This window comes from Babylonia areolata, chromosome 2 (genome assembly GCF_041734735.1).
Source record: "Babylonia areolata isolate BAREFJ2019XMU chromosome 2, ASM4173473v1, whole genome shotgun sequence".
Classification (NCBI taxonomy): Eukaryota; Metazoa; Mollusca; class Gastropoda; order Neogastropoda; family Buccinidae; genus Babylonia; species Babylonia areolata.
This window is the reverse complement of record NC_134877.1, coordinates 36,972,437-36,990,743: the sequence shown is the minus strand read 5'-3', so window position 1 is coordinate 36,990,743 and position 18,307 is coordinate 36,972,437. Positions and strand designations below refer to the sequence as shown.

Here is an 18,307-nt window from a genome sequence, read left to right as displayed (position 1 = left end):
CTAAGATGATATATGATTTCATGGTCCTGTGCAGAATGGAGAGGTTGTTACGAGATACAGGAACAGTATGGTTTGACATGTCCAGAATGAGATAATCTAGAGCTTGGCATTGTATTAAACCTTATGTGCAAAAAAATCTTGATCAGGCCTGTACACATTATTATGTAGGTAATATTAATATTTCTGTTTTGGACAGGTGGCAGTCTTGTGTGTTGCGAGACCTGTCCGGCAGCATTCCATCCGGAATGTGTCAATTTGACCAGCATGCCTGAGGATGCCTGGTACTGTAGTGAGTGCTCAAGTGGGAAGAAGCCACTGTATGGTGATATTATCTGGATCAAGATTGGCAACTACAGGTCAGTGCCTCATGGTTTTCAAGACCTCTCAGTATGTCTCTTGCTTTTGTTTTGTGTCTTTGATCATTTTTTCTTCTCACAAATTGAGAATATCATTAGCAAACTTAAAGCTTTATGCAGTTTTCTAATGGCCCAACCATTTAAATTTCCCCTCCAACGGCAGCATTTTGCAGCCCTTCTGCCTGTACTCTTTGATGTTTGGTAATAAAGTGACTCTGTCAAAGTTGGCACTTCCACCATTGTGCGCCAAGAGCTGGATGCACGGCAGAAATTGGCAAAATGCATCCGTCATTATCTCTGTATCTTTTTTTTCACACAACACTCAATTTCACAATACACAATGAAAAGAAGAATGATTTGGTCTTTATTTGACTTATGAATCAATTGAAATTATGCAAGAACAAATCCGCAGAGCTTCATAGAAATAGTGCCACATGTAATTGTTGTGCATACTTGATGGTAGCACAGTGGAGTGGCTGCCGCTATCTACTGTAAAAGTTTGTGTTTTTTAAAATTAAGAAAAGGGTTTTTGTTCTGTCAGATTTGTCAACACCCAATGAATTAATATAGATATATATGCTAGTAAGTTAGAAAATAAATTGTTTCAAACCATTCACTGCTTGTCAGTTTTGATAGAAAAAAATATTGCAGGTGTGACTAATAACAGCAATGTTTACCTCTATAACCAGATGGTGGCCAGCAGAAATCTGTCACCCCCGAAATGTGCCAACCAACATTCAGGAAATGGCTCACTCTGTGGGCGAGTTCCCAGCCAGATTCTTTGGTTCCCATGACTACTATTGGACACATCAGGGCAGGTAAGTTCTTGCTTATAACTTATTCAGTAATCTGAGTAATCAGAGCTATGAATTGATTGGTATTTTATGACGCAATCTATATTTTTGTTTGATGGGAAAAATTTCAGACTCAGTAGACTCATTGAATCTTGAATCCAGTTTTCATCAAATGTACAATGATTGATCATGTTGAGAAGAAAGAAAAAAAATCCGGTCTTTTGTCAAGCAGAGGTCAGGGTCACAACACGACAGAATATGAGTCATAGGAAAATGACAAAATAAGAGTTGTAGGGAAAAAGTTTGGAAAAATGATGACAGCTTAATTCTTGTCTTGTTATCAGACTTCATCAAACCTGTACAGTGTTTTTGATGGCCAGAACAAGAACCTTGTTGAGAGTCAAGGTAAGAAATCAGTGATCAAGATCACAAGAAGTTGTGATTCAAAATGCACTCATTATAAAGATACACTGTTCTCTTATTTGTTCATTGTTACTATGATGGATTGAATAAATGTTAAGTTTGTATCAGATGTGAGTAGGCAACTCCTTACCTCTTGTGTTGGAGACAGGAAAGCTGATCTCGTTGATTCTGATGAATGCATGACATTTTTTGTGCAACAGGGTGTTCCTGTTCCAAGAAGGGGATAGAGGCAGCAAGGACACCTCTGCTTCCAGGGGATTGTTCAAAATGTATTATAAAGGTAATGCCTTTCCTGCTGTCAACAGGACTACCTCGTATCTGGAGAATGCACTGAACTTGTTCAGATGTATAAGCAACTGTGAACACTAGAGATTGATTCGTGTGTTTTGTTTTGCTAGAAAGAAAGTCGTATTTTACTGTATACATCTCTCTTCCATACGAAAAAAATGTTGTTAAGTCCAGTAGTGCAGATGGTTTAAACTGATTTACAAAATCTTCATAATATATGATCGGAAAAAGGAAAAAAAATAAAATCATGGTTCAAGAAGTCATGTTGAGGTAAAAAAAAAAAAAACAACAACTTTGGATGTGACATGGTATTGTACTATAGTGTACATTGCACAGAATTTCACTCCCATACATGATTTTTACCTAATTTGCATAATTCTTTATAGCTCATGGTAAGAAAAGGAAAAAGATAATCTGGACATTCATTGGAAGCCTTGCTGAAGAACAAAAAAATCTTTGAATGGAATATGGAATGGAATTATGCCATGTGTGTGCATCCACCAACATATCATTCTCACATGCCCCACTGAAATAAAAATTAGTCTATTTTTGACTCACTTGTGTATACAAAGTGAGTCTATGTTTTAACCCAGTGTTCGGTTGTATGTGTGTGTGTGTGTGTGTCCGTGGTAAACTTTAACATTGACATTTTCTCTGCAAATACTTTGTCAGTTGACACCAAATTAGGCATAAAAATAGGAAGAATTCAGTTCTTTCCAGTCATCTTGTTTAAAACAATATTGCACCTCTGGGATGGGCACGAAAAAATAATAAATGAAGCCTAATTATATGCAAACTGCATTTACTGTTATATTTATATTTTTTGTATTCTCTAAACTTGGCACTTTGATCTGATATTCTCACCCAACAACAAGAGCTGTCATTATTATCATTTTTTGTTCAAACAGGAACTTCTTTTGCTAAGCATGGAGGTTTTATTTATTTTGCAAACGTTTTGGTACAGATAGTAAAAAAGGGAAATTACTCTGTAATTAATGCTAGGGGACTTAATTTGCTTTAAACTGATCTTTCATTACATTTTGAAATTATACTTGATACATAAAAAGCTTGGATTTTTTTTTTTAAAGTGTATCACAAGTGAGTCTTAAAGGCCTTGCCTCTCTTGTTTCTTTTGTTTTACAGAACTGAGGTGGTTCTGACAGTCAGTGATGCTGATGGTAATAGATAAATTACATTTAAACTGTTCACCATTCCAGAACTACATCTTTATACTGATAAAAATTTTACTATTGGAAACTTTGGTCTGTAGTAGTTGTTTGTCCTTCATTATTTTCCTTCCTTTGTCGACAGAGCTGTTGTTCAGTCAGGTTTTTTGTGTTGTAGGGGTGAAGGAAGCTACAGAGGCTTTCAAATTGTGGAAAGCAGCTAAAGAAAACAAGGAGCAGCTAGAACAGGAGAAAAATGACCGTAAACCTGCACCTTTCAAATTCATCAAGGTGAGCATGCTGTTAAGGAGGAAGACTGGGTGGGTGGGGCAGGAACATTCATGTGTGAATGTTTTTGCATTGTGTGTGTGTGTATTTGCACAGTGTTTGTATTAGGATAGAAAGCACTATGATTTATAATTCTCTGATGCCATGCCTTTTTCAGAGTGGAGAGGACAGGGAGTCTGACAAAAAAAAAAAAAAAAGCCAAGATTTTTCTCTCTTTTTTTTAACATCTGAAAGTAGCTCACCTGTTTTATATGTCAGCTATACTTGAATTTCTTTTTTTTTTTCTTTCTTTCTTTCTTTTTATTTCTTTCTTCTTCTTTTTTTAAGGGAAGTGATAGGTTCTGGTATTTCATGTTTACTTTTAATATCTTTTTCAAAAGTTCAACATTTTGTGGTGATACTAAAGATGTTAAATTTGATGGTGATTTATTATAAATCAACTTCTTCTCTCTTTTTTTTGTCAGAAGTTTAACATTTTGTGTTTTGACAACAGCTTCAACAATGACTCCACACAATTGATTTCTGTTCTTTCAGACCAGTGTGCCTGTGGGGAATGTGCAACTGTACAAAGCTGATCTGTCAGAGATCCCGCACTGTGAATGTAAGCCAGATCAGGAAAATCCTTGTGGCTCTGACTCAGAGTGCCTCAATCGCATGCTGATGTACGAGTGTAACCCCAGTGTGTGCCCTGCTAAGGAGGCTTGCAGAAACCAGCGTTTCCAGAAACGGGACTACCCTGAGAATGTGCCGTACCGCACCGAGTCCAGAGGCTGGGGTCTGAAAACTCTGATGGATATTAAAAAGGTCAGCATGTGATATTGACTCCTGGGTAATAAGCTGTCTAATAAGCTGTCTGAGTCACCAAAAATGTCAGTGTGAATATCATTATATCTGTGTGCAACCACTGATACCAGGAAAACAGATATCAGTCATATAAGAATATGGGGGTCAGTTTTATTCCCTGGTTGAATCAATGTCATGTTAACATGTTTCAAACTTTTTATGAATTGTATATGCCAGCAACACCAAGTGAATATGTGTGTGTTTATGCAAGCTGTATATTTTTCTTTCCCCATCTTTGATCTCTACTGTGCATTTGGGATAATGTCTGGTGATCCGTGTCCTAGGGCCAGTTCGTCAATGAGTATGTTGGTGACCTCATTGATGAAGAAGAGTGTAAGCGTCGCATCAAGCAAGCCCATGAAGACAACATCACCAACTTCTACATGCTGACTGTCGACAAAAACCGCATCATCGATGCAGGTCCCAAGGGCAACAATTCCCGCTTCATGAACCATAGCTGTGAACCCAACCTGGAGACCCAGAAGTGGATGGTGAACGGGGATGTGAGAGTGGGACTTTTTGCTATCAAAGACATTCCTGCTGGTATGATCGTCATTCAGACTTTGATATTTGCTGTTTCTTTCTTATGTAGTTTTTGGTTTTCTGTGTAGTAGTTTCATACATATTTCCTTTTTATTATTGCTTTTTTTTTTTTGTTTTCTTTTTTTGCTATTATTTTTACAAGTTATCAAGGTTAAACAGTTGCTGGCCTTGAAGATTTAAAAATGCAAGTACACTCCAAACTAGAGAAATAGTTGCCACCATGTCAGTTTTCTTTAAAGATCAGGCTGGGGAATTTTCTGCTGAAACACAAATTTGATTACACATAACTAACCATGACCTGAATTTCCACTGAAAAAAAAAAATCAAAGCATAAAAAAATTGGTTATTCTCATTTGGCGCCGGCGGTTATTCTAACTTGGCAGACTTGGGGTGGGGGGGGGGGCAATGGAAAAAAAGCGCCTACCCGTTCGTGTAGTCAGTCCAAGAGAGCAATGTTCTGAATGACTGTGCCCACCTTCCTCTCCCCAACCTTCCTCCACCTTGCCCTTCCACACCCACTGGCAGAGCTGTTAAAATCATTGTAGTGCTTTCCTGGTCCCCACATCATTTTCCCTCCCCTCTGTACTTTGACTGCGATATATATCTCTCGCTCTTCTCTCTCTCTTTCCAAGTCTCTGTCTCTCTCTCCCCATCTCTCTCTGTGTGTCTCTCCTCTCACTCCCCCTCATCTCAGTGTTAAGGTCCTGTGCGCTGACAAAGAAAGGAAACCTGTAGAATCATTTTCACAACTGAAATCAAGTCAGCACAAACATGATCTCAGTTTTCCTCCTGTCCTCATCCCCCCCCCCCCACTAGACCACACCCCTCACTCACTCCTCTTGCTTCCCTCCACCAGACACCACCTCCCATATCCCCCCCCCACTCCCCTCTCTTTACAAGGACAGAATGGGATGGCAGAGAGGATGGGGGCAGAATGGGGGATCAAAGTCCACTTCTGATGAAGGAACCACACATATGAATGGACATTGTGGAAATAGTGGCCTGTTTGGCATAGTGCTAGTTGGTTGTTAAACTCTACACCCAAGCCCCCTATCTACACAGACTTATGTAACAGCTGTCTGTACCACCTTCCCTCTGGTACTGTGACCCTTCACCGTCTTTCACACACACACACACACACACAGTACTGTGACCCTTCACCATCTTTCACCACACACACCCACACACTCACGCACGCACACACCCACCCACAGACACACCCGCACACAGTCTTTCACTTTGTGTGTGTGACACAGTTTATGAGACAAATAATCTGGATACTATCAGATAGCTTGTTCATTAAAAAAAAAAAAAAAAATTTTCCCCAAACAATCCTTCGAAGTTTGTCCCCCTCTCCACCTCGATTTTCAGACAGAAGGCCATGTTAGGTCTCAGATTTTAGATCTATATGAATCATTGTTCTTTGTGTGTGTGTGTGTATTCAGGTTTTTTGGTGCATTAATGTTTCTGGAAGTCGTGTTAGTACAAAACCCATCCTGGTAAGCAAATTTTCCACTGAGTTGCCAATAGTGTGTGTTCATGGTTTTATCATGTTTTGTCTGTTGGTCTTTTGACTCAACATTTCACCAAATCAGTGATTTTTAGAGGAAAAAAGCATTCCAAATGCCTTTTAATCTAATATTTTTGTTCTGCTTCGGGGGTTGTGGGTGGGGGGCATTGGCCCCCAAACAGGGCGCTGCACCTGTACCCTGCCTTTCAGTTTTTTTGTTTTCGGGCAGTTGCACCCATGCAGATGTTGGTCTGAAGAATCAGTGGAAATGGGAATGGATCTACAAAGTGGTGAAGGTTGGAAAAGTGGGAGAAGGAAAAAATCAGCAATCACATTAGGAAGGTGGATGACTCTTTGCTACAAACCCTACACAAAAGAGGAAGTCTGAATCTCAGCCTGGTTTCAGTTTTTTTTTTTCTTCAGCTGTTCCCCATCCTGAAAGATGCAGTTGTGGTGTATCAAACATTTAAAAAGTTTTGTTGTTGAAATTTTTGGGGAAAAATTTTTCTTTTTGCTTGTGGAATATGCTCAAGATCGGCAGTTTGTAATGTGCACATGTTTAAAGTGACTACATTGGATTTCTCTTTTGGTTTAACAGCCACACCCAAGCTTATCTTTTTAGTTCCATTCTGGCAGTCAGTAGATAACTATTTTTCTGTTTTACGTTTTTTTAACTTGTGATTTATTGTTCATTCATTAGCACTGTTTGTTGTTGCATTTGCCCATTGGTGACAAAACCATGCCTGTACGTCTCTTGTTGGCACAGGCTCAGAGCTGACATTCAACTACAATTTGGAGTGCCTGGGCAACGAGAAAACCAAGTGTTGCTGTGGGTCAGAAAACTGCAGTGGCTTTCTGGGTGTACGCCCAAAGGTGAGGCAGAAGTGTGTAACGATGTGTTGGGTGGGTGTAACAAGCAGGGCGCTTTACCTCATGTCATTAATTTATGTTCCATCCATGTGCTATCAGTTCAAATAGACTGTCAGCGCAGGCATGCAGTTTTGTTAGCTGCACTTAATGGGGCCTCAGGCATGTCAAGTTTCTAGGCTGGATACCTTCTATCCGGTATCCAGGGTGAAAATCTGGCCCCAAGACCTCTCTGAAGTGCTGTGTGGAAAGAATAGGAACTTTATCTATTCCTTAAAAAAATATCCTGCAGCTGCCTTGTCAGAATTGCACTTATCATGTGATTACTTCCCTTGGCATATGTGACCCATATCTGAACAAAAATTGTGTGTGTTTGGTCTGTGCCCATTCAACAGTAAATTAAGTGATCAGAGTATTTATGCACTCAGCCACACAGAATGATGAACAAAATGATTTGCAACTCGTGTGCATAGTCATACGTTTGACATGTGAAGAAATACAGGACTGGTTTTGCATATGTTGTTTTGTGTGTGGAGGGTGTGGGAGGGGCAGTTGTTTCAAATACGCTCTTGTAGGGTGAGGTTGTAGGGTCAGAGCGAAGTGATTCAGCTCTCTGCTTGTTGGAGAGTATCTGAAGTGATATTTGTTTCTGATATGTCTCATTCCTGTCTATGATAACTCCATAGACGTTTTGTTGTTGTTGCATGGTACACATTTATTAGGTTGAAAAATGTTTTTTTCCAATGAAATACATGAGCACAAATGTCTTTCCAGCAGAACTGAAGTGTTCAGCAAGTTTTGCATTTGTGTCACCTATTTCAATCTTTCTGCATACATTATTCAGATGGTGAGACTTAGCACTGAAAGTCTGATATTCCAAGGCAGATGGTCCAGATGCTTTGAAGATTGGGAAGGTTTACTGAAGAGGTTACGATTTGCTGAGAATAATGTATTGGAGGACTTTCATCAAATTCCTCTAATGTGTTTTGTGCAGACCCAGACAGCTCTGAGCGTGGAAAGGAAGAAGAGAGACAAGGATGGCAAAAGGAGGAAGAAGAAGAAACGCCTGGAGCTGAAGAAGGAGCATGATGATGAGTGTTTCCGCTGTGGGGAGGGTGGGGAGCTGGTCATGTGTGACAAGACAAACTGCCCCAAAGTTTACCATCTACAGTGCCTCAACTTGGCCAAACCCCCGCATGGTAAGGTCATTTGTTTTGTTGTCGCACTTGGTAACATATCAGGATTTCACTGACAGGTGAGATGCCAGGGTGACAAAGGTAAGTCTGTGGTACTTGTGGGAAAAAAGAAATTAAAAGTGCATACAAAATTGGGTGATAAGCACCCTAAGTTGTTAGAACAAACCATCGGCTTCCTTCACAAGTTTTATGTCTCCCTTTTCTTTATCTTCAGAAAGATGCTGTCAGTTAAACAGTGCTAACACAGCTGGTACATGAGCAGAGGTGGCTCATGTGTTTAAAGGTTGTTAGGATGTGTAGTTTGGATTGTGTAGAGCTCTTGCAGTTAACTCTTAGGAAAACCATTTACTTTTTTTTGAGGATGAGGGACAGACAGTCTGTTTGAATACTGAGTTTGGCATTTCATGATCTCTGTTGAAGATGACGACCATTTCAGGTGAAAGTTGATACCGATTCATTCATTTTTGTCGTAGGCCAGTCCATCATGAAAGCCATCTGAGCATTGCAAAACTCAAGACCAGTATGACACAGCCCACAGTGATGACTGCACCTCAGCAGGCCTAATCAGATGAATCTTACCTTGTAACAGGGTGTACAGAATGGCAAACTTAACCTTGCCAAATATGATCAAAGATAGCATTCTGTACAATTTATCATGCACTAAAAGGATTTTGCTCGCACAGGATCAGTGTGGTGTGTATATATTTATATAGATACAGATAGATTGATAAAGAGATAGATATATCCTTGTAAACAAAGTATCAAAAAATATTAAGATGGTTGGATGATGGAATGATTGTGTGTGTTTATGTGCAGGTAAGTGGCTGTGTCCGTGGCATCACTGTGACGTTTGCGGCAAGCTGGCCACCAAGCTGTGCTCAGAATGCCCCAACTCCTTCTGCCAGCAGCATGAGCAGGGGGTCATCACAGTCATCAAAGACAGCCTCATTTGTGCTGAACACACAGACCTTATCCAGGGCTTGGCAGCCTCCACTTCTGAGAGCACATCAGCCTCTGTTCAGTCACTGTGCTCTTCCTCCTCGGGAGACAGCGATGATTCTGCTGAACCTGCGCTGCCTGCCGAGGAGAACCAGGAGCTGGACATTGAGGACCCACAGAAGGTGGCATCCATTCCAGATGATGCTGACGTCCGTGCCGTGGGTCTGGAGATCAAGATCATCCCTCCAGCTGAAGAGCCCAGTGAGATGAAGGTGGAGGATGTGGAGACCAAGGAACCCAGTGAGGTGGAGGACAAGGTGGAGGTCAAGGTGGAGGAACCCCCAGCCATGGAGGAGGGCAGCATTGTTTTAAACAAGTTAAACATCACCAGTGCCCAGCCTGCTGACAGTGCTTTCTCTCCTGGTGCGTTGAAGCCTGGAGTGGAGGACACTAAGAGGAAGCGCTCCAAGGGTCAGGGGCGCAGGAAAGGAACGGTATGCAGGACTAAGGCACGCTACAAGGCTCAGTTGAAGGCTGGCAGTGCCTCATCTTCTCCATTGCCAGGTGGGGCTTCTCCAAGTCTCCTCCCTTTAAACACGGACAGCGACAATGACTCTGGAGGCTTGGTTATAGACCTCCCTTCCAATTGAACAGTTTCTTCACTGTGTAGAAGAGGAAGTCTCATTTCAGCACAACTGTTACAGTTTATGTTGTTGTTTTTTTCAACCCTATCTCAGGCACCTGTGAGTCATGCGCCATGTAAAGCAAAAGGCAGTAGGGTGGTCTCCACACTACCAACAGGTCTGAAAGGGTTTCATAAAGAATACCTACATCTTGTTAGCGTGTAATCAGCAGACCACAGCACAACCTGACAATTATGCAAAATTATCCATTACAGAGATGGAAGGGGTGAAATACAATTCATTTTCATGTCAATCGCACCCAGAAGAAGAAAAGGGTGCTTGCAGCCATTGCATACTTGTTTGAGGTTCATAATACAGTCTGTGTACAGCTTTGGGGTATGATATTTTTTTCTGTAACAGAATAAATGTGTGATAAAGTATGGTATACTGCACACAGGAGAGCAGGAAATATTTGTTTCAGGTAGGAGTGTTCCGTGGAAAAATTGCTGACAGAGTGCATCATGTTCATTAACAAATAAAGTGCTATGGAATTGAGTTGCTTTGCAGGTTCCTTGTTGATTCTCGTTATTCTTTTACTGTTTGTATATGATGTACCACTTTAAAGTTTTAACTTCAAGGCTGAGCCATAAGCTCTTTCTTGCTATGTTACAGGCATTTCTTGATGAGGATGTTGCTTTTCATTTATTTTCTACTTTTAGACGACGCTAGACTGCACCACAGAAATTTTTAGACATTTGTTTTCACTTATATAAATCTTTTATATGAAAAGTCTTTGTTTTTTTCTTTTAGGCCGACTTTAAAGAGAATTGTAACTGGGAATGCCTCTCTGAAATTTGTAGGTTGTACTATGAATCGTCACTCTTGGTATGGGAAGAGAGGGGTAAGAAATAATGGAGCCCAGTTATGTTGCTTTGTTAATACATTGATGTGTTTTTTTGTTGTTTGTTTTTTGTTTGTTGTTTTTTGTGCTTGTGTTGAGATGGGAGAATGGTATATATCAAAAGTTTTGAGTGTGTTACATTGACTATAGGTGTGTGCCTGTCTATTGTTAGCAGAGGTCAGTAGAAGGATCCTCAGGAGACATGTATTGAAGAGCCAATCCATACAGAAAAAGATGGGAGTCAGTATATGTTGCCTTAGAATGGACATTCACACTGAAATGAAAAGTAGACATTTAAATGAAAATTAGATATCAGATCGAAACTTAATTTTTCAGAAACAGGTTTAAATAGCATTTAACTTTCGTCAACAACTAGAGCAACATGTTACGCTTAGTCGAAAATTATGATTCAGCGATAGATGTTTTGACAAGACTTTATAAATAGCACTTGGGGATTAAGGCTTGTTTTCTTTGTCATATTTGTTTTAACTGTGTTTTCTGTTCAAAATTACTTTGGGAAACAATGTGGAAAATGCTAGTTTGTTAAGCTGTTCCATTGACTAGAAAGCTGTGGATGCTATGTTGTGCATGTGGGTCACAATAGGTCTTAGTGTGAAAGCAACACTTTCTGGGTCTCGTATTGAAAGTTGAGAGAAAAGATGGCCCAATAGTAATACTCAGTGCTTTTGAAATGGCACGTAATCAGGGTGGCTAGAAGTGATGGCTGAAGACTGAACAATTTGTAGGGATGCATGAGACAGGTGAAGAATGTGTTAATTAGGAAACGTGGATCCATATGGTCTGGTCGAGCAAGGAATCATGCATGCTCCAGTTAGCATGGGTTTGGGTGTGACCTTGTCCAGGCTTGTAGGGATCCACACAATGCACTGTCAGTAAGGACATTGTTCAGATTGTTCGACCATTCTTTCATCATGATGATGATGATTATTATTAATGCTCTTTGTTTGCATATACATTGTAATCATAGAATTATGAGAGTTCCCTTGTTTAGACCAATAAACCTTTCATTATGAAACTGTTCTGTCTGATGATGTTCATGTTGATTGTTTCTGTTTTGTTGAGTTTGTTCAGTTAAAAATTTTCAGTTTCTAATAACTGTTTAGAGGTACTGCTCATCTGATTATTGTACACTGTGTAAAAGCATTGTGCTCACCTTACTGTTAAAGTGTGGGTCTTGAAAGCTCATCAGGTTTGCTGTTCCAGTGTACTTGAGTATAACATTGCTATTTTTTCTTTTTTTTCTGATCCATTGTATAAACAGAGTATGTAATTTTGTCTCTATAATGAAGTGCAGCATGTCTAAACATTTCCAGAAGGTAATTCTGATATGTTTGTGGACTTGTTGAGCTCTTTTGTTTTAATCTCTGAAAGTTTTTGAACGATCAGGGTCATTTATCAGCTGATTCGCTTACTGTGTCACATGTTGTACGAGCCAGGTGTTTTGACTTATTGTCATGGATATAGCTTCAGTTGTCAGTTAATACCCAACATCTCTTCAGAAGCATGGGGAAAGGTTTTTCAGTTTGAGTCATTTTGATGGTCGCCAGATGGGCAAAGAAAAGCAAGTGGTCAGAGCATTGCTATCAGATGTGTCCCATGGGTCTGTAAGATCTGGGTGATCTTTCCAGTCTCCCAGGTGAACATGTGTATATTTCTGCATGTACCTTGATCACTTTTGTGGAGGTGCACATGCAGGGGATATGTGAACCTAGATGCTTCCTGCACGTGTGCAGAACACCTTTGTGTAAACTTACATGCAGAGGATCAAATTAGCATGAGAGATATTGTGATGATGTGTTGGGTTGATTATGAAAACACTTATCCAGCATGCACCCACCTGGGGGAAAAAAAATTAAGACCAATTGTAGAAACAAGCCTGTTCTCATGGAAATCACAGCCCATGAATGCAGAACATTGTGTTTCTCCCACAGCCCATCCCTCTCCCATCTAAATGAGTTAAAAGCTTGAAAGTTTAAATGAATATAAGTAGATGTAACTCTTGAATTTGATTGGTTCATAGATTTAAACCAATCATGATAAGGAAAGTGCAAACCCTTTCTTGAGTGTTCTTCCCATTGTTCATTTTCATTTTTATTGACCAATTGAAAAATTTTCATGATTTGTTCTTCTGCACCTTTTATTTATCAGTGTTCTGCAAGCTGGTGTGAAGCACCAAAATTGTAAACCTAAGTACTGTTTGAAAAAGAGTGCTTGACTTGAAAACCTTTCCAGATCCACCTTGAACAAGTACAATAAACACAATACTGAAGATGATACAATGATGGAAGTAATAACTTCCCCTTATATTGCAGCAAAAAGTAAAATGCAGAAGGAAGAGAATTAGATTTTATCCATCAATTAAAAAAAAAAAAAATAATAAAAATCAGTCTGTTATATTGATTTTAGAAGAAATACAACAGGTCTTCCAGCACTGAGATTTCAGTTTGTTCAAAGACTGGTGGTCTGTCCCCAAAACAATACACCTGAGGACATAGTCCTCTTTACTGTATGACCTGTAGGGAAAGAGCATGATTTCTGGTACTGGCCTCATGCCCAGAATATGAGAATGTATCTCTTGACCAAAAAATTGGATGCAAACTGCCACTGGTCCACTGTTATGTATTCACTGGCATATCACATGACATTAGGGCCAAAGCACTGTCTTCAATCATTCTTTGTCTTGTAAAGGAACATACTTTTTGTGAAACCTTGTGTTGGCAGACTCATGATTTGTGTTTGTGTGATTAAATATATCACAAATTGTGGAGAAAAAATAGACTTGTGAGCATTCAGCAAGCAATGAAGGCTTTTAGACAGTGTCAGACACAGCTCCACATAAATCTGCATAAATGTCATGTATTTCTTCTTGTATACATGAAACAGCAGAGTAGGGATAAACAATTTATTTTTTCTTTTCTTTCCTTCTTTTTTTTTTTCTTTTTTTTTCATTCATGAATATGTCAGGCCATAAATCTGCAGTGAGGACTGCATCACTTTCTTTCAGAAAGCAGGATCATTTTATTTATTTTCTTTCAGAAAGCAGGATCATTTTATTTATTTTCAAGAATAAAGTATCCTACATAGGGAACCCCTTTTAAAAAAAATTATAGCTGTACCTTTTTTTTTTTTTTTTCCGATTGAATTTGGTTTTCTACTGTTCTCCGCCCATCTCACCCTTGGCCAGTCATCATCACTCAGTTTTGCTTAAACTTTAAAGAATAAAGTTAGCTTGCACCCATGCACAAAAACTTTTGAGATGCAGTAATGGAATGCAGAAATGTTGTCTCTAACTCTATATAAAGGCAGGAGAAACAGTGATTTGCATTTCTTATTCCCATCTTAAATGTGAACATATATGCACGTAAACATGTCTACATGCACACATGCGGGCGGCCATTGTGGGTTCATATAATACACACTCAGTGCAAGGATGCACTTGAGCAAAATTACAGAATAAGGCTTGGGTTACCCAAATTATTGCATTTTGTGATAGGTTTATATTTTAATTCCATTATGCACACATTTGATTTACATAATGTTGCATTTGTGGTGCGTGTGCAGACTTGAAAACTTGAGGGCCCCTTGAATAAAGGCTGAGTTAACTTGAGGGCCCCTTCAATAAAGGCAGAATACATTTTCACAGCTTTTAGCCTAACCCACAGAGCCCGACCCCCATCCTATCAACAGTGAAAAAGGTGTTTTCAACGTTTCTTCTCTCATTGTGAAGAAACAAACCATAAACTCAAAAGTAATACACATATACTGAAAAAAAGGTCATGGCTCATTTTAGGCACAGTGTGTAATGTCTACATTAACCGGGTGAAGCAAAGTTAGATGCAGATGCCTGTTGAGTGCAGAGTATGTTGAGATGGAATGTTACTGGAGCAGTTCATGTAGTGAGGATTCCAGCATACATCATCAGTAAGAGCAAAACCAGAGAGGTCAACACATTCACAGATGGATTCAATCACATTTATTCTCCATGTGGTTTACAGGATCTATCATAGCATATTTCAGAATTTTGAAGTTATGATATTGACTTTACCTGAGGTGACAAGCTGCTTTGAACAAAGGATACATGATGAAGTTTTTGTTTTGCAAAACATTCTGTATCATCTTAATTTAAGGTTGCAGTAAAATTCTTGTGAGTTATCTTTCTTTTGAGGCAGTCCTCTTTTCAGCTGCACATTTTTTATTATCTCAGTTAAATCCATACCCTAGCTAGTAAAAAATTAAGCTCTGTATGGAGTAGAAACCTTGACACTTCAAATAAGCTTACACTTAAATGGAAAATGGAAATTTTTGACTAGGAGACAAAGAGTGCACAGAAACCTCACCATATGATATTGCCTACAGGCGTGTATGACGTAGTGGTGATCAGGCATTTATAAGGTGATAAATATTTAAAATCATCTGGCAGTCATTGTCATTTAAGGGAATACATTATATATCATATCAACACCGCAGAAGATGATTTAAGGCTGATCTTTTATTGTCTCAGAGAATGCTTTTATAAATTATGAAAAATACTGAATTTTGGTTATAAGCTCTTGTGATTTTTGACAAAGGCAATTCGTTTACGTCAGTCTGCACCATATTCCTTTGGGGATACCAGGTTGCATTTCACTTTTAAATACTTTCCTGCCTTTGGAAATTATGGGCTAGAAAAATAATAACCATTTCTCTCATATATTATTTTTTTTCTTTCCTGTGATGTTCTGTCCAGTTCATTCACCTTCACCATTATACTTTCTAGAAAGTCTACCCCCCACTACCAGCTGATGACTTATGCTTGCTTGTCCTCTGGGTTTTTACATCAGGATGAACATTAGGTGCTTATTCTGCTGTGTTTCTTGCAAAGTTGGCCTTTTAATTTTCTTTTATGTGGTTGATAATTTTGAAATAATTTTTTAACTCTCACTCTGTTAAAATAAAAGTGGAGGCAAGAAATTGAAAAGGTTGGCGCATGTCAGCTTGGGTTGGTCTTCTTTGTCATAAAGAGAGTAGTTATGTAGTTACTGATGGCATTGTATGTTACTGTCAAAGGAACTCTGTGTCATGTGGCTTTCTTTTTCTTCTTCTTTTTCTTTGAATTTCAGTAGACGTTATCTTGCTCTTCTTCTTTTTTCTTTTTTGTATTGTTGTATAATTGTATTATATTACTCTTTTTGTCACAACAGATTTCTCTGTTTGAAATTGTAGGTTGAATCCTGATCATTGGTATTGACTCTGAAAACACTGTAATGTATTCAAAGTATGTGACCATACAAGTTCATTTTATGAACATTCCTGGGTCACATAAAGAAAGGTTTTATAAAAAGGATGCTTCGAGTTTCCATTACACTTGAAACCATAATAGTAGTACTGCCATAAACATAAACTCAGTCTCAACATAGCATACCATCTACAATGTAGCATTTACAGCTGTCCTGGGTGGTTTTGATTGAAGCTTGAATACATTGATCTTAGTGTAAAATGTTGCCATGCCAAATGAATGTGTGTAAATTTATTGGGTTTTTGTTGGCATGCATTTTGTTGTGTATATATGTGGTGTACAATTATTTTACCATGGTTATTTTATTTTATCAGTTCACTGAATGACATTCATATGGCAGAATGCTCACAGACAGTATTTACTATGCTTTTTTATAAAAATGTTTTTTTGTTTATTGTCTTTGGTAATCTGCTAATGTTGAAGTTGCTTTGTAATTTTTAAAAGAGTTTTTAAACATAATAATTCCCAAAAGTTGTGTCAGAATTTCATAAAAGTGACATTGGTATAGATTTTACTTTTGAAGGCATTGTACACAGAGTATTGACAGGTGTCTGGGCAAAAACCTTTTGATCAAATATTGAACACCAGTTTTCAGTGATTTGTGATCCTTGGTGCCAATAATACACTAGTTCTGTTCCTTAGTAAATTCATTCACTAGTATTTAAGGGAGACGTTGCCTGCTCTGTCATCAGTGCAGATATTTCCTGCATTGTTTCAGACCCAGTTTTTTTTGTTTTGTTTTTTTATATGATTCAGACATTAAATGTACAAAATGAGAGGTGTTATTACTGCACACTGCCATATCAGATTTTGTTGGGGGGGTTTTTTGTTTGTTTTTTTTTGTTTTTTTTGACTGGATTGTACAAATCATATGGTTTTGTTTTTCTTTGCATACAAGTTGGGCAGGGATTTGAAGGGAATGTGGGCGGCCATTGTGGGTTCATGTAATATTGGGAGGTCCTTTTGAAAAGAACACCAGCACCTTTTGCCTACAGTGAGAGACAAAAGATTCAGATTCCAAACACAAATGCTTCAAGCAGAAGCCATCATAGCAGTGGTCTAATCACCAGTCATATTTGCCATTTCTGTGGCTCATTTTCCAGTTCATCAGATTTCCTCATTATACATGAACATCAAGTCTACTACTCTCTCACAGATGAACTGTTTCAATTTGTGAGAACATCTTAAATACTGGTCTTTTTGTTGAATAGTGGCATCAGTGTACATAAAATGATAAAACTGTAAGAGTGCCTATATTTGAACTACCCAAGTATGTTTATGGACTGTGACTTAAGATGCCAACACAAATTTCTGCACATGGTTGAGTTTGTTGTATTGTTTTATGTGCTGTTTGAACAGGTCTGTTAGCCTGTACAACTGAATTTGAAAATTATGGATTAGTTGCATGACAGGGAAGGTTGTTTCATACATATAAATAGAAAACTAGAGAAGCAAATAAGAATGCTGTCAGCTACAAGGTTGAAACCAAAATAGTATTTATGCCATAATGAACTTCAAGTATGCTGAGATTGTATTACCATTCAGTCAGGTAATGTGGCAACAGCACAGGAGGAATTTTGTATCGCATGTGGATAACTCTTACGCAGTACAGTTGGGTTGGGGTTTTTTAATGGTGGGAAGGCTACATGAAGAATAGGCTATTGTAAATCCTCTGGGTCAAAAGATCCAATTTACTGTTAATGGCTAGTTTGATATTGGATGAAAATTGTGCTCTTCTCTGCAGCTTCCCCACTCCACACCCCCATTTGAGGTAATGAGGTCAACATTTTCTTTGATCTAATTGTGCCTTTGGAGGACTTCTTTCCCCTTAGTTAAAATAATTTTGTATTGTATGTCAGTTTTTTTCATTTCCTGCACAATTTATATGTTACATGTTACACTTTGTGTGAACTATCTGCAGTATGAGATAAGTGCATTGGTAGTTTCCATTTCATGAAATTGGTTCAATGTCTATTTTCTTGACGCTGGAGACACAGGAGAAATTTTGAAAATTCTACGCCCAAAAAAAACAGAGAATGCTTGCTACTCACCATTAAATTTACAGAGCAGAGATTTGCTGTTTATGTTCTTTCTTGGTTTTTTTGTTTGTTTCTCTTTTTCAAGGTGTCAAAGGAGAACCAGCAAACCTAAAATAAACTGACTTGAAAAGCAGAAATTTTAATCCAGAAATCCAACTCCATGCAGAAAAGTTCCACCCATGTGATTTGTAAATCAAGCATCCACTGCTCCGAGTCTGCTGAAGATACACCCAGT

General features: G+C 38.6%; 1 protein-coding gene across 3 annotated transcripts in view; it reads left to right on the top strand.

Annotated features, from left to right (window-relative positions):
• LOC143300845 (histone-lysine N-methyltransferase NSD2-like) overlaps nucleotides 1–17,940 on the top strand; it is a 29,023-nt gene extending 11,083 nt beyond the window's left edge. For all 3 annotated transcript variants that reach the window (XM_076614804.1, XM_076614787.1, XM_076614795.1), the window contains exons 9-17: nucleotides 197–356; nucleotides 1,046–1,174; nucleotides 1,774–1,853; nucleotides 3,206–3,318; nucleotides 3,850–4,119; nucleotides 4,443–4,701; nucleotides 6,978–7,084; nucleotides 8,073–8,282; nucleotides 9,096–17,940. In XM_076614804.1, the coding sequence (XP_076470919.1) occupies nucleotides 197–356; nucleotides 1,046–1,174; nucleotides 1,774–1,853; nucleotides 3,206–3,318; nucleotides 3,850–4,119; nucleotides 4,443–4,701; nucleotides 6,978–7,084; nucleotides 8,073–8,282; nucleotides 9,096–9,863 (2,096 nt within the window). In that variant the 3' untranslated portion in view covers nucleotides 9,864–17,940. The remainder of the gene's footprint in view (nucleotides 1–196; nucleotides 357–1,045; nucleotides 1,175–1,773; nucleotides 1,854–3,205; nucleotides 3,319–3,849; nucleotides 4,120–4,442; nucleotides 4,702–6,977; nucleotides 7,085–8,072; nucleotides 8,283–9,095) is intronic.
• Nucleotides 17,941–18,307: the final 367 nt, after the last annotated feature.